At 42.1% G+C, this 25031-nt stretch overlaps 2 protein-coding genes across 2 annotated transcripts in view; both read left to right on the top strand.

The window, feature by feature from the left end:
• LOC139368157 (WD repeat domain 90) overlaps positions 1 to 12825 on the top strand; it is a 58610-nt gene extending 45785 nt beyond the window's left edge. The window contains exons 26-42 of the mRNA XM_071106758.1: positions 34 to 74; positions 233 to 364; positions 636 to 824; positions 2256 to 2338; positions 2446 to 2548; positions 4769 to 4890; positions 5137 to 5293; positions 5438 to 5628; positions 6008 to 6176; positions 6359 to 6482; positions 8277 to 8448; positions 8572 to 8694; positions 9361 to 9523; positions 9746 to 9876; positions 10104 to 10247; positions 11567 to 11771; positions 12084 to 12825. Of these exons, the coding sequence (XP_070962859.1) occupies positions 34 to 74; positions 233 to 364; positions 636 to 824; positions 2256 to 2338; positions 2446 to 2548; positions 4769 to 4890; positions 5137 to 5293; positions 5438 to 5628; positions 6008 to 6176; positions 6359 to 6482; positions 8277 to 8448; positions 8572 to 8694; positions 9361 to 9523; positions 9746 to 9876; positions 10104 to 10247; positions 11567 to 11771; positions 12084 to 12241 (2407 nt within the window). The 3' untranslated portion in view covers positions 12242 to 12825. The remainder of the gene's footprint in view (positions 1 to 33; positions 75 to 232; positions 365 to 635; positions 825 to 2255; positions 2339 to 2445; positions 2549 to 4768; positions 4891 to 5136; positions 5294 to 5437; positions 5629 to 6007; positions 6177 to 6358; positions 6483 to 8276; positions 8449 to 8571; positions 8695 to 9360; positions 9524 to 9745; positions 9877 to 10103; positions 10248 to 11566; positions 11772 to 12083) is intronic.
• Positions 12826 to 15365: 2540 nt separating this feature from the next.
• Positions 15366 to 23064, top strand: LOC139367279 (adhesion G protein-coupled receptor E3-like). Its single transcript, XM_071105506.1, has 8 exons — positions 15366 to 15411; positions 19215 to 19352; positions 19535 to 19578; positions 19701 to 19814; positions 19899 to 20058; positions 20210 to 20332; positions 22256 to 22410; positions 22846 to 23064. Exons 1-8 carry the CDS (start codon positions 15366 to 15368, stop codon positions 23062 to 23064), a joined length of 999 nt encoding a protein of 332 aa, XP_070961607.1.
• The last annotated feature ends 1967 nt before the right edge of the window (positions 23065 to 25031 follow it).

The raw sequence follows: 25031 nt of genomic DNA, 5'->3' as shown, positions 1-25031 counted from the left end.
TGTAATTTATCAGTTTTCATTTTTCTCTCGCAGTTCACCACCAAAGGCAGCCTCTGTTTCCCCTCCTAAACCAGGTAAATACAAAAACAGATGATGAATCATCATTTCTTTCTATGTCATTCGCACCATATTTGAAAAGGTTGCCAGTAAATAGAATAGCATGTACAGAAAGAAGTAAGTCTTCTAGTTCTGGCTATCAATAGATATTCAGAATTTGGGGGTTCTACTGTAGCCCTTAAAGGTCCTTCAGAGTCAGAGGTCAACGGTAGGCTGCTATCCAATGGAATGCCTCGACGGACAGCGCCCCTTCCCACCTCACCTCCGCCCTGTTTGGACATCAGCTCCATAGACAGGATTGGACAAGGTGAGAATCACTGCTCCTTTTTTCATTCACTTTTTTTACACTTTGTTTTTATCTCTCACCCTTACTTGTAAAATTACCCCTAGCACCAACCCCTGGAAAAGTGTGCAAAAAACGATGGTGATCGTTCCACCTAGCCCGCCAATGGGTTTCCACCATTTTCCTTATGACTTTCTGCAAAGATAAGGAGCAAGGTATTGTTTTACAACCGACCTAAAGTACATGTTCTCCCCCACTTTGCCCTTCTCCTGTGTCTCCCTCTTTCCTTCTTAAGCTCTGAGCCACCTGTCTCTGTGTGAGGAGGACATTGACGAGGTTCTTCCCCGCGCTGCCCCCCTCCCTGCCCCCCTGGCAGGCCCCTCCCCTCGCCCTCCGTCTGGCTCCTTTCTCAAAGTCACTGAGATGGCAGCAGGCGGAGACTCATCAACCCTGAAGTCTAGTCTGAAGAGAGCAGCGGACAATGGTAAATTATTTATTTATAAATTCAGTGGCAAAGATAATCTTCATGCATGTAGTACCAGTCAAAAGTGTGGACACCTACTCATTCAAGGGGTTTTCTTTATTTGTACTATTTTCTACATTGTAGAATAGAATTGAAGACATCAAAACTATGAAATAACACATATGGAATCTTCTGCCTTGATGACAGCTTTGCACACTACATTCCATGTGTTATTTCATAGTTTTGAAGTCTTCACTATTATTATACAATGTAGAAAAGAGTCAAAATAAAGAGAACCCCTTGAATGAGTAGGTGTGTCCAAACTTTTGACTGGTACTGTACATACTGAACAAAAATATAAACGCAAACAATTTCAAAGATTTTACTGAGTTACAGTTCATAGAAGGAAATCAGTCCATTTTAAATACATTCATTAGGCCCTAATCTATGGATTTCACATGACTGGACAGGGATGCTTCAATGGGTGGGCTTGGGAGGGCATAGGCCCACCCACTTGGTCACCAGTTCCACCCACTGGGAAGCCAGGCCCAGCCAATCAGAATGAGTTTTTTCCCCACAAAAGGGCTTCATTACAGACACAAATACTCCTCAGCACCCCCCTCAGACGGTAGGTGAAGGAGCCGGAAGTGGAGGTCCTGGGCTGGCGTGGCTACACGTGTTCTGCGTTTGTGAGGCTGGTTGGATGTACTGCCAAATTCTATAACAATTACGTTGGAGGCGGCTTATGGTAGAGAAATTGACATTCAATTCTCCGGTAACAGCTCTGTTGGACATTCCTGCAGTCAGTCGGGAGCGCCGCTGCTCAGCTATATTCAGGTCTCTGCAGAGATGTTCGATTGGGTTCAAGTCCGGACTCTGGCTGGGCTACTCAAGGACATTCAGAGACTTGTCCTGAAGCCCTCCTGCATTATCTTGGCTGTGTGCTTAGGGTCGTTGTCCTGTTGGAGGTGAACCTTTGCCCCAGTCCGAGGTCCTGAGCACTCTGTAGCAGGTTTTCATCAATGATCTCTCTGTACATCTTTCTCTCGATCTTACTGGTCTCTCAGTCTATGCCGCTGAAAAATATCCCCACAGCATGATGCTGCCACCACAATGCTTCACTGTAGGGATGGTATGGGATGATCAATGGAAACAGGATGTACGTGAGCTCAATTTTGAGTCTCATAGCAAAGGGTCTGAATAAGGTATTTCTGCTTTTAATAATAATAAATTAGCAAACATTTCTAAAAACATGTTTTTGCTTTGACATTATGGGGTATTTTGTGTAGATTGAATATTTTTTTATTTTTTTATCCATTTTAGAATAAGGCTGTAAAGTAACAAAATGTGGAAAAAGTCAAAGGGTCTGAATATTTTCCGAATGCGCTATAATATGTATGTGTATATATGTATGTATGTGTGTTGTATGTTACTTTGTTGTATGTTATACAGATTCTTTGAAGGTGGAGAAGCCAGTGCGTCCTGACTGCTACAAGCACTTCACCCCACGTTTCAAAACCTCCACCCTCGACCAGGTAGAGAGCACCTCTCGCCAGCTCAAGTCCCGTCATTGAGAAATAAGGAAGCCTGCATTTATTAAGGCTTGCTTTCCAAGCATTCTGTCTGCTTGTCTCCATCTCAGAGTACTGCAACTCCTGAACTGGGCGAAGAGGGCCTGAGTCTGAAGGCTGTAATTGGTTACAATGGCAATGGGCGGGCCAACATGGTGTGGAATCCAGAAACAGGTAAAACCTTGCGCTTGTTCAGCTGATTTCATTGGCTGACTAAAATATAGTGATAGAATACAGCAAATATTATGATGCCAGTTATAATGCATTATAAGACTTGGCGTAAGCATGTATGACCCGAACCCTTGTCTCTTTCCTTCTTATTTACAGTTTCATCGCTGTTTGTTTATCTTATGTGGTTGTGTTGACTGATTACAGGTCTGTTTGTGTACTGCTGTGGTTGTGTGGTAGTTGTGTACTTTCCTGTATATAGCTTCTTACTTTCTTGTGTCTTTATTTTTATTTATCTTGTGTTTTGGTTCTATCTTATGTTATTATTAGTACTACATTGATATTGATTGTTGGGTTTGGAGCTTGCAAGAAAGGGATGTTATGTTTCTTGTCCACGTGACATTAAAACTTGAAACTTGACTGAGTGCAGGTCTGTTTGCGTGCTCCTGTGATTGTGTGGTGGTTTTGTTTAGGGCTGTTGCGGTGACCGTATTACCGCCACACCGACAGTCACGAGTCATGAAGGCAGTCAAATTCCACATGACCATTTTAGTCACGGCAATTAGGCTTCTCCAAGCTCTGATGCTGCTGATGGTCATTAGTAGCCTACCAAACTTGCTAACTGCCTGGTACTCTGCACTCTATTGTCCCTCTAATCAGTCTGACATCAATGCAAATGTCTTCGAAAATCTAATCAAACACTTCATTTGAACCCACGAGCTCATGTTGCGCAACATTTCTATAGGCTATTTCATTGCATTTTAAGGTTTGTATCACAACTGAAGTGGCCAAATAACTTCTTAAAATGATGCACATCCATCCACTTTACAAAGGGTGTAGAGCCTAACTGGCATATATACGCAGCGCGTGAGTTTCAAGTTTGGGGAAGATCATTTTCACCATAAATGCACCTTTATAATAAAAGCATTACATGCATAATCGCGTTTGCAGTCACTTGATAATGGTGTTTTTCGCAAATGGAACATTCGCGCTTAATGCCTACTACCATGTGCGCTTATAATATGAAGAAATAGTCTAATAGTTAATCAACATTTTAAGCTAAACATTCTGATCTGTTGCGTCAGCCACATTGCATAAAAAAAGTTTTTTTGATGCTAGTGGTTGTATTAATTTGGGATCTATCGCATCCCACAACTGTCCCAGACTATGTTTGGAATATTTATTTCTCACACAGAATAGAATTGGTCGACTTTTGTGGGTATAGTAGATTGACATAGGCTAGTGCTTTTGCTGTTCGTTAGGCCTACTCATCTTGTTGGCTGACGAAAATTAAATGTGGACAGTTCATCCGATGTTTTCAATATGCACCTCAGAATTGAATAATGACTCACGCAGTTGCGTCCCCGATGTGTCCGTCTTCACTTGTAGCCTATGAGAAAGACTCGGTCACGTGACAGAGAGCCGTGTGAGTGAGAGATGTTTCGGATTGCGCAGCACCCTCGGGGAGAAGGGCACAACGCAGCACTCCGGGCTTCAAAAGGCATGGTTTTGTTTTAATGGTGCATTACGACCACAAAGGGGATGTCGCCATGAAATTCGAGGCATCATCAAGTGCTTGTCAAATTGTGAGAGACTATTGGTGTGTGCAGCCTGTGCAAAAAAAAACAGCTCATGCCTTTCAAGCGACTTTCTTCAAATCATCATTAGTCTCATGCAGCCTTACAATGTATTAAAAATCAAAACATATAGCCCAAAGTTTACAGAAACACTAAAGTTACATTAATAACTATAAATTAACTCAACGCTTAACACAGAATAGTCAAATGTGCACACTCCCTCATCGTTTGGAGAAAATATTAATATTTTATTCAGCTTTGTTCAATTGTATTCTTCATTCTATAAAATAATGCCACAGCCACAAATCTTGTCTGCTAAATTAACTAGTGTAGCCCACAGCCACATTAGGATCTAACCTAAGGAGAACTCAGAGTATGCAATTATTTTCTTCTGAAATGGACTACATTTTCTTTATACCATGCTTCTTTAGACCTGTCTAAAATAAATCATGGATTTATTGTGAAGGTGTAGGCTATATTACATGGCTTTATTAGACTTAAAAAAAATGTATTTTAGGCTATGTGTGGATGCCACGAGATGTGTTTGTATTAATTAACTGTCAATTACCGTGAGACCGACAGTTATTTGCTTGACAATCACCGGCTGACAAAATTCCCCCACAGCCCTAGTTGTGTTGACTGATTGCAGGTCTGTTTGCGTACTCCTGTGGTTGTGTGGTGGTGGTGGAGAACCTACACACTGGCTCCCAGAGACACTGGCTGGGCCACACTGAGGAGATCTCCTGTCTGGCTGTTACCAATGACGCGCAGGTAGGCCTCCAGTCTCCTCTCTAGCATGAGCGATGATGATGAAGGTGGTGGACTGTGCTGGTGCCAATAAGGATGATGCATTCTCTGCGTCTCAACCACTGTCTGAATGTGGTTTCTCTCTGTGACTAGTTGTGCTAAGTCTGAATTATCCTGTTTAAAGTGTTTATGTGACTTTGAACCCTTCTAACTAGACAGGTGATTTTATGAGTCATTGCACGTCTCTGACGGTGTGTTGTTCTCTTTCAGACTGTGGCCTCGGCGGCAGGGGGCAGCGGTGGCTCCAGGAGCCTCATCTGCATCTGGAACGTTCAGGATGGAACCTGCAGTAATACCATCTCATACCACCGGGGGGCGGTGCAGGCCCTGTCCTTCTCCAGGGATGATTTCTTCTTCCTCACTGTGGGTCAGTGGAAGTGCCCTTCAAGGACAAGTGGAGTTTCACTACATAGCGTTCACATATCCAGTCACATACAGATTCATGATTACCTCAAGGATGAGAGATGGAAAATGTTTTTTTTTAATGGTATTTGAATCCGCCCTCCTGCAGGGGACTTCACTGACCCGGAAGTGGCGCTGTGGAGCACCAGGACCTACCAGCTGCTGTCCAGGGTCAGTGTGTCCGGCCCGCTCCACGACGTGGCCTTCAGCCCCTCTGCAGCCAGCCAGCTGGCCTGTGTGGGCAGCCATGGACTCTACTTCTGCAACATCCACACACAGGGCCTGGACGTGGAGCTCAAGGTAACAATATAATTAGAGTGAATTTCTAATTAATTGTTTTTCTAAGAAGGTAGCCCTGATACTTTTTTTACACTATCGTACCGACCCAAACTATGCTCTTTTGGCCTGCTTTCTAGAGAATATGTTTCAGTATAATACCAGCCTTATTTTGTTGAACACTGCTTATTTCCTGCCTGGTTTGGGCTGGGCATGTCTAGCTAACTAGAGCCCCTCTGCTTGGATAAAAATCAGGCCGGCACCAGGTATGTTCAACATGTCCTCCCTCATAGGAAGACATATTTCCACATAACGAGGACAACAACGTTTTTCTTTCACAAAGACTTTGAAGAAAAATGTCCATGTTGTGTGGACAATAATGTTTTTCTAATTCAAATTCTAGGTGCAGAGAGTGTGTGCGCCAGAGGAGGTGGGTGACGTGGAGCTGACGGCTCTGTGCTACAACGCCAACTCCATCCTCTTCACGGGCACCAACAGTGGACATGTGTGTGCCTGGGACTGCAACACCCAGCGTTGCTTCATGACCTGGGAGGCTGACCAAGGGGAGATCGGTCAGTTACATTTTTAAAAATGTTACTCATAGCAGGCACTCTTATCCAAAGCTTATCCAGACTTCATTCAACTAAAGTTGGTAAATAAACACACATCACAATCCTTGCAAATAAACCCGTCTCCAAAATAGGTTTGTGAGTCTGTATGTACAGTATTAGTGTACGTTTGTGTGTGTTCCTAGGAGTGCTGCTGTGTCGGGGGAACCGTCTGTTGACGGGTAGTAACACTCGTAGGCTGAGGCTGTGGGGCGTGGCAGCTGTACAGGGCATGAGGCCTGGAGGAGAGGCCTCTAACACAGAGGACAGGTCTGTTGCTCACCGCACACTCCTTCTCAGCCTACACATTCTACTCCTTACATACCTTTTCCCTCATCCTCCTATGTTACATAGTGTATCTTCTCATCACATGTCTTTAAAGCCCATTCATCTCTGTGGTCTGTTGATTTATATTCCTTGAAAATGTGGTATTTAGTTAATGCTGCAATATGTAACTTTTTGAGGGGACCTGATCAAATTCACATAGAAATGGTAGTTACAGATCTGTCATTCTCATTGACAGCAAGTCTAAGAAGCGGTAGATCTGTTCTATGTCCGCTATTTCTATGTTTCTACTTTATTTGTCTTATACGGCGGAGCAATTTCAGCATACAACATGTAAAGTGTTGTTTACATCCCTGTTAGTCACACCTGTCTAACATCCCTGTTAAATAGGTGTGGCATATCAATAAGCTGATTAAACAGCATTATCATTACACAGGTCCACCTTGTGCTGGGGACAATAAAAGGCCACTTTAAAACGTGCAGTTTTGTCACATAACCCAATGCCACAGATGTCTCCAGTTTTGAGGGAGAGGGCAATTGGCATGCTGACTGCAGGAATGTCCACCAGAGCTGTTGCCAGATAATTTAATGTTAATTTCTTTACCATAACCCTCATCCAACGTCATTTTAGAGAATTTGGCAGTATGCCCAACCGGCAGTATGCCCAACAGACCACGTGTAACCAAGCCAGCCCAGGACCTCCACATCTGGCTTTTTCTCATTCTGGATTGTCTGAGACTAACCATCTGTGGGTTTGCACAACAGAAGAATTTCTGCACAAACTGTCAGAAACCCTCTCAGGGAAGCTTATCTGCGTGCTCGTCGTCCTCACCAGGGTCTTGACCTGACTGCAGTTTGGTGTCGTGACCGACTTAAGTGGGCAAATGCTCACTTTGAATGGGCACTGGCACGCTGGAGAAGTGTGCTCTTCACTGTACCGGGCAGATGGCAGGCAGCGTTGTATATGGTCGTGTTAGTGAGTGGTTTGCTGATGTCAACATTGTGAACAGATTGACCCATGGTAGGGTTATGGTATGGGCAGGCATAAGCTACGAACAACCAACACAATTGCATTTTATCAATGGCAATTTGAATGCACAGAGATACGTGGCGAGATTCTGAGGCCCGTTGTCGTGCCATTCATCCACCACCATCACATCATGTTTCAGTATGATAATGCACGGCACCATGTCACAATGATCTGTACACAATTCCTGGAAGCTGAAATGTCCCAGTTTTCCCGTGGCCTGCATAATCACAAGACATGTCACCCATTGAGCATGGTTGGGATCCTCTGGATCGACATGTACAAGAGCATGTTCCAGTTCCCGCCAATATCAAGCAACTTCACACAGCCATTGAAGAGGAGTTGGACAATATTCCACAGGCCACAATCAACGGCCTGATCAACTCTATGCAAAGGAGATGTCGCACTGCATGAAGCGAATGGTGGTCACACCAGATACTGACTGGTTTTCTGATCCAAGGCCCTACTTTTTTTTTAAGGAACTGTATCTGTGACCAACAGATGCATATCTATTCCTAGTCATGTGAAATCCATAGATTAGGGTCTAGTTAATTAATTTCAATTGACTGATTTCCTTGTCTGAACTGTAACTCAGTTTATTTGCGTTTTATGTTTTGGTTCAGTGTACATGTATTGCATCAGTGCGATCTTGTGAGGCTATTACGTTTTATATAGAGAACCACTCTTATTCAATGAATTGGCTTATTTGATCGAATGGTCTACTCTCATTGGTCCTTGCCTCTGTCTATCAGAGGTGCTCTGGTGCTATTGGAGCAGGAGATGATGCTAGACGGGACGGTGGTGAGCGCGGCCTTTGACGACGTCATGGACATGGGCATCGTGGGCACCACGGCGGGTACCCTGTGGTACATCAACTGGGTGGACAACACCAGCATCCGCCTCATCAGCGGGCACAAGAGCAGGGTACAGTATAGAGTTTTTGCCAGCGTGTGCATGCGTTTGACTTTTGGAGCCTATATGAGCGTTCATTGTGGACGCCTCTATCCGTACATTGAATGACCCCCCCCCCCCCCCCCCGGTGTTCAGGTAAATGACGTGGTTTTCAGCCCAGACGAGAGCCACTTTGCCACGTGTGGGGAGGATGGCAGTGTGAGGGTGTGGACGGCCCCCAACAACGAACTGGTGGTGCAGTTTCAGGTGCTCAACCAGGTGAGACTGCAAGACAACTACAGGAAACCCTAAAGCTAAGATGGCCGTGTGGATTCAAAAAAAACTTTATAACGTTAATGCGCTCAGTCGCTGTGACGTATTTCCACTCATATGGGTCATTGTTTGTTTCTAATCGAAAAGGACTGAAAGTGGTGAAACTCGCAGTTTTAATACATGTACAAAATTATCCTCTCTCCCTAAGAGCATGATGGGCATGACATTTATAAATGGAAGGGGAGGATGACTTGGGCCAGCAGACAATCGATCTGAGATCCACTTAAGTTTCAGTCATGGGATTTTTGTTGTTGCTTTAACCCCTGATTACACCTATATACATTAATACATTGTAACAGCAGCCATATGTATTATAATGCAAATATTATAAAGCGCTTATAAACAACAAAATGTTGTGAAGCATGTTATAATTAGAGCTATGACATGAACAGAGCTATTATTTTCAACTACCGCCTTACACAGGCTAAATGGCTGTATATCACATGCGGTAGCAATTCCATTATGACATGGTACTTACAAGGCTACATGCCACATCGAGAGAGAGAGAAGCTCCAACGCATCATGCACCAGTTATAAACCTAGGAGTCTGACTGTCAATATCTACACCCCTGATCCCCCCCCCCGGTCCTCCCGTCTTGTCTTGTCTGTCAGAGCTGTGGTAGTGCGTGCTGGAGTCCCTCTAAAGGGGGTGCCTGTGTGGTGGGGGGGTACAGCGACGGGACCCTAAGGATCTTTCGCCTGGCCTCCTCAGAGATGGAACTCAAGCTACACCCGCACCCTGTGGCCGTCACCGCCATCCAGTACTCTGCTAACGGTGTGTGTGTGTGTGTGTTTGGGAAGGTCACTGTCAATGCTACCTGTGGACATTGTCTCGTGTGTGAATTTGGTAGTCGGACACTGCCGACTCTGCTTTACTATTCATGTTTAGGATGTGATGGCAGTCTTTCTGTTGGGACACCGTTTGTATGTCATTTCACTGGGATGTATAATAAAACACATTATATAACGGAGGCTATATGTGACCTCTGACCCTCAGGTCAGGTGATCCTCTCTGCTGGGAGGGACGGCCTGATGGCTGTCAGCAGCCCAGTAACCGGGCTTACCGTCAGACTCATCAGCGACCACAAGGGGGCACCCATCACTACCATCCAGTGTGTGAAGAAACAGGTCAGGGCCCATATTCACACATCTAAGTAGGAGTGCAGATTTAGGATCAGTTTTGCCTTTCAAATTATAATGTATAAAAGGGGAGACCCGATCCTATAGTATACATAGAATGACTAGAACATACTTCTTCTGTGTGACGTCTTCTGAGGTTACAAGTGTAACTGTTTTTGAGGAGCTACTAAGAATCTACATGAAGGAATTGTGTCGTCATGCATTTTGCCCATCAGTACAAAGAATTTGGGCTTGAAGGAAACGAGTTGTGGTTGGCTGCCAGTGCAGACAGACGGGTCAGCGTTTGGGCAGCTGATTGGATGAAGGACAAGTGTGAGCTCCTGGACTGGCTCACATTTCCAGCCCCTGCCAATCCTGAGGTAAACCTCTCTTCATAGGCATACACACACATGCACGCAGAATAACTAGCATGGAAATCAGTCTGTTAGACAAGCACTTTCAGGTGAGGATTTTATTCAGGATAGTGGGAATTCAGACCCAAGTTATGCACGTCCGCATCAATGTAACTTCATTCCCTTTTATGCGCTTTTCTCTCTATGTATTCTGAACTTGGACTTAAAGCTGCAATATGTAGGCGACCCGACCAAATTCACATAGAAAAGTAAGTTATAGATCTGTCATTCTCGTTGAAAGCGAGTCTAAAAACTGGTGGATTTGTTCAATGTGCGTAATTTCTATGCTTCCCATTCTTAAGTGTAGTTTTTTCGTCTTTTCATTTCGGTTTTGTACACCAGCTTCAAACAGATGAAAATACAATATTTTTGGTTATAGAAAATAGATTTCACAGCGGATTAGCTGGTACAATGATTCTCTACATAATGACTGCTTGTTTTTTCACCATAAACTGAAATTAGGCAAACTATTTGAATTTTATCATCCAAGAAATGGCGGTGTGATTTCTGCATATTGCACCTATTAAGCATGGGGAAATGCATGTCCCAGCAAGGTATTTCTTTGGGGGGTAGATCACAGAAATTGAAGGTGTGGCAGAGGTGTGTCTACAGATATGGAAATCATAAATAAGTTTGAGTTTACCTGTTTGTTCCAAGTGGATTTTTTTTTTATAGAAATGATTTGAAATAACACCGCTCTCCATGCAATTTCATTTACAAATTGATAAGAGCTATTGATAAGAGCTAGGTAAATGAGTAATCTGTTTGGAGAAGGGGATTGTAAAATACAAATAGCAATAATTTTAGATGATTTTTCCTTCTGTGCGCTGGGGACTAATGTGAAACCAGTCATGGAAGCAAACTGGTAAGCATATCAAGATGACAGCTATTTCCACCCCATTTCCCACAATGAAGTATAAAATGTAAAAAAGTATATAAAAAAAATGAAAAGCATTTTATACTGCACTGTGGGAAATAGGGTGTGTTTTCTGTGATTTGAATTACATTTATTCAGTGCTTGCAAGGGAGCCATACCTGCAAACCCCCATTGCGCATGTGCATAGGGTAGGTCTGAATACTAAATACTGAGAAGCGCTTCAATCAAAACGGGTAAAAAAAAGTCTGAATCGGCCCCGACGTGAAGTGCAAGATGAGACGTGATATCAGTCAATGGCTGTTTTTTACTTGAAAAACCTTTCTCAACCTTGCAAGCATGGAATAGTTTTACCGTGAACATTTCTGTATTTTTAAAAAGTCCTCTCTCTCTTTATCTCTGTCTTCATCAGGAGTCAGACAGCCTTCCTCCCAGCCTGGCTGCTTTCAGCCCCATAGACCCTGGCCTGGTGGTGTACACAGGCTATGGAGTGGAGAGAGAGCTGTCCTTCTACAGCCTGGCCAAGAAACGGGTCATAAAGAAGATTGCCCTGTCCCATTGGGCCATGTGCTTCAGCCTCTCCTCCAAGGGTCGCCTCATAGCGGTGGGCTCAAAAGGTGCATGTCACTTCTCTTCTACCTCTCTCATTTCAGTTTTACAATGTGACTGTTGTGTTTTGTGTTGTAAAAAGCACTTTTTTTTTGCTAGCAAGGAATGAAGCATTAAAATAAACTACAATAAAAACCCATCAAAAGCAGACCAGCTTGGCACAGGCATGCTTGGTATTTTCAAATTTACAATACAGCATCAGTTTGACAAATCACCAGCATGTGTGTCTCTCTGCACAGTACTGTACTTAATGACACACATTCTGTATGTATGTAAATAGGTTGCATGAAGCTGCTGTGTGTTTTGTCTCTCTCTCTCAGAGCGAGTGCTGAAGCTCATCAAATCATCCAGCGGTAGGTTCCAGGACTTCCTCCACCACAGTGACTCTTTGCAGACCTGTCGATTCTCCCCCTCAGGGAAACACCTCTTTACCGTTGCCTACAATGAGATCCTGCTGTGGGAGGTGCGGGGCCTTTAGAACAAGGTAGACCACTATACATTAGTAGACTGTGAACTATATTATTAAAGGACAATCAGAGGGTGATCTACTGTATAGACCCAAGCTTTGACCATTGGTCCTAGTTAGTATGGATTTCTACATGAGGTGTTGGGTGGTGGTAATGTAGGTTAATTGAAACACTGCTCTCCTGTCTGCATCAACCCTCGGTTGGGTGTAGATTAAAAGTCCTCAATACTCACGCACGCAAGTGCCTCAGTTTAACTGACGAAGCTAACTGAATAATTGATCAATTGTTTACTTTAGTCATTTTAATTCTGAGGTTTTTATCAGTCCTGTAAATTACTTTTTATATTTGAAGAAAATATTTCATTTTTATTTATATGAGAGCCTCCTTTGTCTGTTCAGTGGTTTTACACTTCATGGGAGTGATTTTTGTTTTGCATGTTATGTTCTTAAAATTATAATGCGCTATGTCCATCAGCCAATACGGTAATTCAGTCTAAATGATGCACTAAAATGTTTTGTCCATCAATGTTATACACTTGTATATATTTTTTTTTTCAACAAAGAAATTTAAATAAAGGTTGTCACCTCAAATGAAACCCTAAATTGTGTCATTAATGTGATTTGTTTTTTGTGATGCAATTGCAAGGTAAGTATATTTCCACTAATGTTATGTCATCAAATGAAATTGTGACTTTGGTTGAGCTGAGGGGGCGGAGAGGCATTGAATTGCAAGTATTTAGACAGCTATGTACCGGAATCTTCATTATCGCTCACCATCTTGTGTGACGTGCGTTTTAGCCAGTACTGAGAAATTCTGTTTTTGTTTATTGAATGTGTCATTCTGATTACACAACAAGGTTTGGGATGATGCATAGTTTTGCAAGTTGTTTTGTTTTATTTAGGGGGGAAAATGAGAGGGAAGAATGCATCTTTTAACGTGTCTGATTTTGTATTCCTTAGGTAGGGTGACACGCTAAAGCTCTTAATGTTTGTGATGTCTTTCACTGGATTTTTTTTTTTTTACCCTTTATCTCTTTCCCCATCACTGATAGAGGAGGTGGAGATGACGACGAGAAGAACTGATATCGTGACTTCCATTTTCTACTTCCAGATGAAATCTCTTCAGATGACGGTGTTGAGAAAAGTAACAAAAGGGAGACATTTGCAGAGAGAATAGCGTGACCGTGTTGAAGTACTACTCTGTCAGTTACACGGCCCGCACAGTTAATTCGACAAAACGACAAACTGCCTTTGTAATGGGAGTGAATTTATGCTTCTGGATTCTTGGTGAGTTAGCTCATTTCTCCATGGTACTGGAAGGCCTTTCAACTGTACGAGTTTGTTGTTGTTGCCTGAAATAAAGATGAGGGCGTCTCAGAGATTGAGAGAATATCTGTTTGTAATTTGACGCTACCCAATGGCATGACTGCACTGGTCTAAAGGATATGCTTGCATGTATATAGAGGCATCATTTGTTTATGTCTGATATTTCTTCTCTTTTTTTCCCCCCTACAGGTCTCTACCTGGCCCTACCTTTGGAAGGGATATATCCTCCACTCTGTCAAACAGGGTATACGATTTCTAAGATTGGAAGTGGCTGTTCTGGTAAGATCAACTGATTTACCCTGGTGATGAAAAAGATCACTGCATTTGAATGGCAAGTGTAGACAGCAGGGTATCGTTTCTTTCATCTCTATCTGTTTGAATTTAACGGGTGCCTTTTTACAGGTTCACATCTAGGATAAGAAGTTTAGAATTCAGACTTACCAAGAGGTTAGAATGAGAATGATGATGTCTAAAATAATGCATTCACTGTTCATTAGCTGAAACTATTCTCTATTCTCACTCATTTCAAGCCAACCAACTAACTGATTAATACCTAACATCTGTCCTAACCTCAGATACTTACTTGGTGTTATGTAGATACAGATGAGTGTGTGGAAGATCCCTCCATCTGTGGGAACCATTCTACTTGCTTCAACACCCTTGGTAGCTACCACTGTCAGTGTCATCCTGGGTTCGAATCTAGGATCGCTTATTTCACCTCCGCAGATGGAGGATGTACAGGTCAATACTGTGTTTTTAAGATGTTATTAATAACTAATAATAATAGCTTTAATTCCTTACCACTAATATGAATAAAACGGGATAATTAAAAGCTAGTTTTACAATTATGATAATGTTGTAGCATACAGTAGGGTCTGAAATGATTGACACCCTTGATAAAGATTTAGCAAAAAATAAATACGGAATTCAAATACTGAGCTATATTGTATGCTCAGAAATGTTGGGAAATGATGTGATTTTATACTTGTACAATTTCTCAGAGGAGATTTTGTTAAACAAGTAATACTTTTTTCCTCAAAGGTAGGGGTAAAAATTGACACACCAGTTTTCAATACCTCACCTTGCAAGGATAACGGCACAGTCTTTTTCTAAAATGTTTCCTCCATTCCTCCATACAGAATCCTTCTCGATCCTTCAGTCTACGCTTATGGACTGCTCTCTTCAATTCCAACCACAGGTTTTCAATGGGTTTCAAGTCCAGAGACTATGGATGGCTATTCCAAAAAATATATATTTTTGGCCAATTAGCCATTTCTTTGGATTTTGATGTGTGCTTGGGGTTTATTGTCTTGGTGGAAGATCCACCTATGGCCAAGTTTCAGCCTCCTGACAGAGGCAACCCGTTTTTTGGTTAAATTACTTGGTACTGGGTAAAGTTCATGATGCCGTTGACCTTAACAAGGGCCCCAGGACCAGTGGACTTGCACTACAGTGGTGGTTTTGGCATGGAAAGGACAATGCATTAGCAGAGAAGAACCCCTTTTACCTACTGTAAAATATGCTGGTGGATCTTTGATGTTATGGGGCTATTTTGCTTCCACTGGTCCTAGAGCCCTTGTTAATTTATTGGCCAAAAACCTGGTTGCCTCCGCTAGGAGGCTGAAACTTGGCTGCAAGAGGTTCTTCCAGCAAAACAATAACTCAAAGCACAAATCAAAATCCACAAAGAAATGTGTTTATTGTCCACAAAATAAACATTTCTAACCCATTGAAAACTTGTGGTTTAAATTGAAGAGGGCAGTCCATACGTGCAGTTAAAAGATATATCAAGTATCTGGAAGGATTCTGTATGGAGGAATGGTCTAAGATCCCTAAAATGCTGCTATCCTCACAAGGTGAGGTACTGAAAGGTACTGATAATAGGGGTGTCAATAATTCTGACCCTAACTTTTTAAAGATTTTTATTGTATTACTTGTTAACCTCTAAAAGTCTAAAACAGACAGTTCAAAACATTTATGATTTAATTTTTTTACTATCTGTCCGATATCTAAGACATATAAGAAACCTCAGGAATTTTACAAATCTATCTATTGCGTTAGTGCTTAGTTGGTGAGTCATATCCTCTTTTGGATGAAGGAATTCGGTCTTAATCAACTATTCCTAAATATCCCTTGTAATCATTCTGTTACTGAACAACATCCTCTGCTTTTCGAAAGTATTCACACCCCTTTACGTTTTCCACATTTTGTTGTTACAGCCTGATTTTAAAATGGATTAAATTTGGATTTGTTTTTGTCACTGGCCTACAGACAATACCCCATAATGTCAAAGTGGAATTATGTTTTTGAATTTTTTACAAATTAAGAAAAAATGAAAGCTGAAATGTCACAAGTCTGTAAGTATTCAACCCCTTTGTTATGGCAATCCGAAATGTGCTTAACAAGTCACATAATAATTTGCATGGACTGACTCTGTGTAATAATAGTGTTTAACATGATTTTTGAATGACTACCTCATCTCTCTACCCCATATATACAATTATCTGTAAGGTCCCTCAGTTGAGCAGTGAAATCAAACAGATTCAACAACAATGTCCAGGGAGATTTTCCAATGCCTCACAAAGAAGGCCACCTATTGGTAGATGGGTACGAATAAAAAAAGATGACATTGAATATCACTTTGCGCATGGTGAAGTTATTAATTACACTTTAAATATTGTATCAATACACCCAGTCACTACAGAGGTACAGGCATCATTCCTAACTCCGTTGCCAGAGAAGAAGGAAACCGCTCAGGAATTTCACCATGAGGCTTTAAAACAGTTACAGTTTAATGGCTGTGATCTGAGGATGGATCAACAACATTTTAGTTACTCCACAAAACTAACCTAATTGACAGAGTGAGAAGAAGGAAGCCTGTACGGAATAAAAAAAAATCAAGGCAAGTAATACTGCAAAAAAATGTGGCAAAACAAATACATTTTGTCCTTAATATGAAGTGTTATGTTTGGGGTAAATCCAATACAACACATTACTGAGTACCACTCTCCATATTTTCAAGCATAGTGGTGGCTGCATCATGTTATGGGTATGCTTGCAATCGTTAAGGACTGGAGAGTTTTCAGGGTAAAAAATCAACTGAATGGAACTAAGCTAAGTCAAAACCTGGGGGGAAACCTGGTTGTCTGCTTTCCACCAGACATTGGGAAATTAATGAACCTTTCAGCAGGACAGTAACCTGAAACACAAGGCCAAATCTACACTGGAGTTGTTTTCCAAGACGATGGTGAATGTTCCTATGTGGCCAAGACAGTTTTGGCTTAAATCTACTTGAAAATGTATGGCAAGGCCTGAAAATAGTTGTCTAGCAATGATCAACAACCAATTTGACAGAGCTTGAAGAGTTTTGAAAAGAATAATGGGCAAATGTTGCTCAATCCAGGTGTGGAAGTTTCTTAGACTTACCCAGAAAGACTCACAGCTGTAATCGCTGCCAAAGGGGACTCTACAAATTATTGACTGAGGTGTAAATACTTAAGTAAATAAGAAGTATTTCATTTTCAATGAATTAGCAAATTAATATATACATTTAAAGAACAGTACATATCCAATTTACATAAGCAGCGATAAAAGTCTTCTTGGGTATTACGCTACAAACTTGGCACACCTGCATTTTGGAAGTTTCTCCCATTCTTCTCTGCAGATCCTCTCAAGCTCTGTCAGGTTGGATGGGGAACGCCGCTCCACTGTTATTTTGAGGTTTCTCCAGAGATGTTCGATAGGGTTCAAGTCCGGGCTCTGGCTGAGCCACTCTAGCACATTCGGAGACTTGTCCCGAAGCCACTCCTGCATTGTCTTGGCTGTGTGCTTAGGGTCGTTGTCCTGTTGGAATGTGAACCTTCGACCCAGTCTGAGGTCCTGAGCGCTCTGGAACAGGCTTTTATCAAAGATCTCTCTGTACTTCGCTCCGTTCATCTTGACTGGTCTCCCAGTCCCTGCCTCTGAAAAACATCCCCACTGTCGTGGAAATTCTAATCAATAATGAGTGAGGAGACCCAACACTCTTGAGTGATGTGCCGAGATCTCTGACATACAAATATATTTTATAGCAAGATACATCCTCTTAGTCTACATGACAAACAGATGTGTGGAATGGGTCAAACGGTGAGACTTGATATATGAGAAAGGAGTATCCCCCAGCCAGATAGCATTTGCTGTGAAGACTGTTGTTATTGTATAGAAACCAGAGTTTGACCCCTAAGAAAATGTTCCTCTCATTATTATCCACACCCGAGCCATCTCTCCCTGGTACGAACACCAACTCATTCTATGAAATGCATATCACCAAACCATTCATAAATAAATGATCAGCGTTTTAAGCATCAGAGGATTTTCTCAGTTCACACAGACACATGAGAAAGTACTAATAGAAACCTATTTTATTGCATAAAACAACCATTTGATGCATAAACAGTATTAAACATAATCTTGTAATTTGTTTATCACACACCACCATGCTTCACCGTAGGGATGGTGCCAGGTTTCCTCCAGACGTGACGATTGGCATTCAGGCCGAAGAGTTCAATCTTGGTTTCATCAGACCAGAGAATTTTGTTTCTCGTGGTCTGAAAGTCCTTTAGGTGCCTTTTTGGCAAACTCCAAGCGGGCTGTCATGTGCATTTTACTGAGGAGTGGCTACTGCCTGGCCACTCTACCATAAAGGCCTGATTGGTGGAATGCTGCAGAGATGGTTGTCCTTCTGGAAGGTTCTCCCATCTCCACAGAGGTACTCTGGAGCGCTGTCAGAGTGACCATCTTGGTCACCTCCCTGACCAAGGCTCTTCTCCCCTGATTGCTCAGTTTGGCTGGGTGACCAGCTCTAATAAGAGTCTTGGTGGTTCAAACTTCATCCATTTAAGAATGATGGAGGCCACTGTGTTCTTGGAGACCTTCAATGCTGCAGAAATACTTTTGGTACCCTTCCCCAGATCTGTACCTCAACACAATCCTGTCTCTGAGCTCTACAGACAATTCCTTTGTCCTATTTTGTTTTCACTTTGTCATTATGGGGTACTGTGTAGATTTAATTTAATCTATTTTAGAATAAGGCTGTAACGTATTTTTTTTTGGGGGGGGGGGGTCAAGGGGTCTGAATACTTTCCAAATGTATTGTATATACAGACAATTGCAATGTTGTATTTTTTTGTTACTCCCATTTTCATCACATACACCACCATCATCTCTCTCCCCACCACTTTCCCCCCCACTAATCTCTTCTACTTTCAGACATTGATGAGTGTGGTGAGGACAGACATATTTGTGGGGAGTGGGGAACCTGTCACAATAGGAAGGGAAGCTACTGGTGCAGTTGTCTCCAGGGATTCCATCAGGAAGGAGATATAAGTTCTATGTGTGTAGGTGAGAGAAACCCCATTCTCCTTGGGTCGATGTGTTCTGTGTAAGGTTAAGGTGTGGTACCGGTGAGGTAGTCACTTTACTAATACTACCTCACAGTACCGCAAAACTAAATGCATTGACCAGAATTATTTGAAACGTCTTAGGTCACTGTCCGACACATCCATGTCGTCATCCTTATTCCCCCACTTTCTCTCTCTCTCTCTCTCTCACACTCTCTCACTCTCTCTCTCTCACACACTCTCTCACTCTCTCTCACACTCACTCACTCACTCTCACACAGACGTAAATGAGTGTATAGGGGCTGGGAACAAATACCCCTGTGGCGAGAATGGAACCTGCTGGAATCTGGAGGGCAGCTACAGGTGTCATTGTCCTCCTGGATTCACTACCTACGGCAACAACCAATCTAAGTGTCAAGGTGAGAGAAATGCTTGTTCTACCTTTTCATTTTCTGCTGACCTCAGTTGTCTTCGCTTGTGACCACTGATCTTGAGGCCATCTGTTGAAACCTCCACCCAGTTACCAGTTTCACAATCGCGATGACCGGCCTGATGTATTGTTTTGTATTTGTACGATCTGAGGTCATGATTTTCCTTTTAGAGCTGAATTGTGACCCTTTTGCAACTCAGAGTACACCTGAACAGGTAAATTCTTCCCCTTATTAAATTATTATTTTCTCAAGTGCTTCTCTTCATCTTGATTATTCACCATATTCTTCTCATTTATATTTCTCTCTCTCTTTCTGTGTACTTTCTGTCTCTCTCAGACTCTACCAGGTTTTGACAGCCTCTTGTCTCTCCTGAGAAACAACTGTTTGGTGTTGATTAACTCCTCTGGGTTGGCTGGAGCTACAGAAAAGACTGGAGAGGCGCTTTTGACAGTATGTTGTCTCCCTGAGCTACACACAAGCGCGCACACACACATACACGTTGCATCACGTCTCTGTTGTCTGTCTTTTCTAAAGGTACTGGCCAATGTCACTGATGTTCTTCAACTCCAGTCCAATGGTCAAGGGGGTAACAGCGGGAAAGTGACTACGCTACTGAGGACAGTAGAAAACTCTATCAGACTGATTGCTCCACAGCTGAGAGAAAATGTGAGCAGGATAAATACAAGCCATACAGGTAACACTTATACTCAAAACACATTTAGTCATCACTTTAACATCAGCTGTACCACAACTTAACCTTACATTGACCACTAAGTGACCACTTGTTCTTTCAATAATGGGGATTTCTACTTAGTATAGATTTTTGTCCCTATGTTGAAAACCAGAGGTAGAAGTTGTGGTGAGGAGGGACAGGACACCACCCCGAGGACCAGTCAGACTGACAAATGAAAACATCCAACTTGACACCACCTGGGAGACGGCGATCGGAGATGACACGAATTTCCCAGGTACACTCCCACTCAGCTGCAGTGGCATTAGCCTTCTTTAAAAAAACAAAGTAATTGGGAGTTTCTGAGTGACAAGTATTTACTGACATTTCTATACGTTTCTATATTTTATATCTTGTAGGATTTGTGTGGAGGCTTTTGTGTTTTGTGCAGGGCTTATTATACTGTATACAGTGCCTTGCGAAAGTATTCGGCCCCCTTGAACTTTGCGACCTTTTGCCACATTTCATGCTTCAAACATAAAGATATAAAACTGTATTTTTTTGTGAAGAATCAACAACAAGTGGGACACAATCATGAAGTGGAACGACATTTATTGGATATTTCAAACTTTTTAACAAATCAAAAACTGAAAAATTGGGCGTGCAAAATTATTCAGCCCCCTTAAGTTAATACTTTGTAGCGCCACCTTTTGCTGCGATTACAGCTGTAAGTCGCTTGGGGTATGTCTATCAGTTTTGCACATCGAGAGACTGACATTTTTTCCCATTCCTCCTTGCAAAACAGCTCGAGCTCAGTGAGGTTGGATGGAGAGCATTTGTGAACAGCAGTTTTCAGTTCTTTCCACAGATTCTCGATTGGATTCAGGTCTGGACTTTGACTTGGCCATTCTAACACCTGGATATGTTTATTTTTGAATCATTCCATTGTAGATTTTGCTTTATGTTTTGGATCATTGTCTTGTTGGAAGACAAATCTCCGTCCCAGTCTCAGGTCTTTTGCAGACTCCATCAGGTTTTCTTCCAGAATGGTCCTGTATTTGGCTCCATCCATCTTCCCATCAATTTTAACCATCTTCCCTGTCCCTGCTGAAGAAAAGCAGGCCCAAACCATGATGCTGCCACCACCATGTTTGACAGTGGGGATGGTGTGTTCAGCTGTGTTGCTTTTACGCCAAACATAACGTGTTGCATTGTTGCCAAAAAGTTCAATTTTGGTTTCATCTGACCAGAGCACCTTCTTCCACATGTTTGGTGTGTCTCCCAGGTGGCTTGTGGCAAACTTTAAACAACACTTTTTATGGATATCTTTAAGAAATGGCTTTCTTCTTGCCACTCTTCCATAAAGGCCAGATTTGTGCAATATACGACTGATTGTTGTCCTATGGACAGAGTCTCCCACCTCAGCTGTAGATCTCTGCAGTTCATCCAGAGTGATCATGGGCCTCTTGGCTGCATCTCTGATCAGTCTTCTCCTTGTATGAGCTGAAAGTTTAGAGGGACGGCCAGGTCTTGGTAGATTTGCAGTGGTCTGATACTCCTTCCATTTCAATATTATCGCTTGCACAGTGCTCCTTGGCATGTTTAAAGCTTGGGAAATCTTTTTGTATCCAAATTCGGCTTTAAACTTCTTCACAACAGTATCTCGGACCTGCCTGGTGTGTTCCTTGTTCTTCATGATGCTCTCTGCGCTTTTGACGGACCTCTGAGACTATCACAGTGCAGGTGCATTTATACGGAGACTTGATTACACACAGGTGGATTGTATTTATCATCATTAGTCATTTAGGTCAACATTGGATCATTCAGAGATCCTCACTGAACCTCTGGAGAGAGTTTGCTGCACTGAAAGTAAAGGGGCTGAATAATTTTGCACGCCCAATTTTTCAGTTTTTGATTTGTTAAAAAAGTTTGAAATATCCAATAAATGTCGTTCCACTTCATGATTGTGTCCCACTTGTTGTTGATTCTTCACAAAAAAATACCGTTTTATATCTTTATGTTTGAAGCCTGAAATGTGGCAAAAGGTCGCAAAGTTCAAGGGGGCCGAATACTTTCGCAAGGCACTGTATGTTGTGTACCGTGTGTGTTTTATTTTAGGTTGATGGGTTTGTATACTTGATGATTTGTGAATTGGTTTTGTTTTATATTGTTTGTTTCTGTACGTTTTAAGTGGATTGATTTTGTGTTATGATGTTTGCAGGTTTTGCGTTTGCCATTTTGCTCAGCTACAAGAGTCTGCAGACTTTGACCAACAGCTCCGAGCAGCTCTCCTCCAGAGTGGTGACTGTATCTGTTAGCAACCCCAACACAACAAACCTGTCTGAACCGATCATTCTCACCTTCAATCACTTGAAGGTAACAACTGTGTTTCTCTAAAAGGCTGACTGTCAGTTACAGTGATAATTCACTTCTTTCGCTTATCTTTGACTTCCCTAGATTGTGATTGTTCTTTCTCCAAACAGGTTTTTCATTTTTGTTTAGCTGGTTATTTAGCAATGTTTAAAATCTCCTAGCTACAATTTTTGAGGAATGTTGCAATGCTAGTGGAAATTGGATTGTATCCATTAGCGATGTGTTCAAAATCATGGGGAAAGAGCTCGGTGTGGTCTACGTCCCCATGCTTTTGAATGCACCACTAACGGATACAAAAATGCTAGCCAGATTATTCTGGATTTAACTTCAAAATAAAGTAAACTAACCCTTTAAAACAACATTTGTTTAACAGATATGCACGCAGTAGACCTTAGCTGTTCATAAAATGATATGAGTCTCATCTCCTCTGTGCCCCAGTACAGTGATGCGAATACCACCTGTGTTTATTGGTCAGAGGATGGTGAGGGGGCTTGGTCAATCCAGGGCTGCGCCTCCGTGATGTCCAACTCCACCCACACTGTGTGCTCCTGCACCCATCTCAGCAGCTTTGCCCTGCTCAGGGGAATCCAAGAGAATAAGGTGATACACAACAACACCGTAGAACTGCTAAGAGGGAAAAGGTTCTTAGATCTGTGAGATGGTCTTTTTGCCTTCAAACTCACACCCCAAGCATACCTTCCTTGGGGCAGTAGTATGGTCTATATTTGATTCTTGTTATTCCGCATTGACATTGACAGAAATGCAGACAGTTGCAGTTGGTGATGTGGGCGGGCGCTTCCGTGGCGCTGGCTTGTGTGGTCCTATCCCTGCTCATGACCCTGTGGTGTCGCTTTGTGAGCAAAAAGCGCAATGGAGGGAGCCGACCAGAACAGCATTTTAACCTCTAAAGCACCTCAATTTAGACAGCAGGGATTTCTAAAATCTATTTCCTGTGTTTTGTATATAATCCCACCCTATGTCAATTTACTGTAAAATAACTATTTAGACTGTGAACAAACTGTTAGAAAATGTAAATATGACGTTTCAGTTTCAACCTCAGTCAATTGATAAACATGATTTTGTGAAATATATAAATGTATTTTGATATTATTGATTGTTCTCAATTCCCATCAATGTCAATTTACTTTTATCACTGTTCAATTGTACGTAGACGAGTTTACCATATAGTATTATTGTACAGGTTTAAATAGCAACTCTGTTGTAATCAAAGGAAGGACGTACATGTTTGTTCATGAAAGACTGAACACACACCTTTACGCTCACTGTGTATACTGGACACGTAGAAAGGGACAAACTGCACATGCATACCTACATTACATTCATACTGTTATGTGGCCTGGAGACCGGTTCAAGTGCATCAGGCAGATTGCGTGAAAACATGAAACGAGGAGAACAAAACATGCGTTAAACAGCAACCTCTTCAATATTTCAGGCTTTCTAAGTAGGAAAGCTCAAATTAGAGTGCTGTGTAGTAAAGCTCATCAAGTCCATCAGCTGCAGCTTCCTAAAACCTGGCTTTCCTGAAACGGGTAGGTGAAGAACCGACGGTCCAGGTTGAGTTTCTGTTTTGGTTAGAATGTCAGAGAATTAAAAACATCTTTTAAAGGTCCTGAACAGTTAAAATGGTGTTTATCATCAAATTGGATGACTTGTATTAAACCCTATCAGAGTATGACAAACGACTGTCGCTGGTACACTGATAAAGTTAGATCATAAATTGACTTGCTTCTTCCTTTATGTCAAAATCTTGAATTCAGGAATCTAGATACTGTTTGCTTATTGGGGATCGGTGAAACATCCACATTTATTCGCTCATTTTAATACACCAATAGTAACGTCTTATTCTCATACCCTATTTAAAAAAGTACTGCCTTGTAACCATCATTGCAGAAGACGTGTTCGCAGAGGGACGTGGTTTACATAGCTAGCTAGCTAGACTACTGGTGTCAAAATTTGACTGCAGGGTGTTATAGGTTTCCCCTATTTATCTGTGGCAAATATACTTCTAGGTTTTCACTTTCATCTGTATCTGGTGTTGGCTAGTTACTGGCCAGCATGGGGGAAGGAATTCTGTTTGGAACACCGACTCAGTTGTCATGTCAGTGCTGCTATGAACTGCAACAGAAGAGACTTGCCAAACGATGTATACATAATTATTGACATCATGGCAAGGCATGGTTTATGTACATGGTCTGGCAGTCAGCAAATGTAATTGATGAAGTCAACCCAGGCTTTTTCCGACCAGTTTCAACTGAACTTGTCCAACATGAACTGAGACAGGATGTTGTCTATATCGATGCGGTTACAAAAACCAAACAGTTGGATAGACAAATAATTTGTGAAGCCATGGTGTGATGTATGACAGGATTGGAATCTTGTTTGAGCTTCGTGTATCAGCACATTTGCTTGAGATGATCTCACTGCAGCGTTGCATCCAAGTTGCCGTCAATCAAGGTGAGCTCCCCACCCACTCAGACTGGTCCTTCAGCCTTACTGATAGTTGGAAATGAGAGAAAAGGTCAATTCTGAGCATTTGAATCTAGGTGGGGGGGTATTATGGGTGATGTTTTAGTCACTCAAATGCTATTTTCGTTGGGAAATAT

This window comes from Oncorhynchus clarkii, chromosome 16 (assembly GCF_045791955.1).
Source record: "Oncorhynchus clarkii lewisi isolate Uvic-CL-2024 chromosome 16, UVic_Ocla_1.0, whole genome shotgun sequence".
Classification (NCBI taxonomy): Eukaryota; Metazoa; Chordata; class Actinopteri; order Salmoniformes; family Salmonidae; genus Oncorhynchus; species Oncorhynchus clarkii.
The sequence above is the reverse complement of the archived record's forward strand: the minus strand, read 5'-3'. Positions and strand labels throughout refer to the sequence as shown.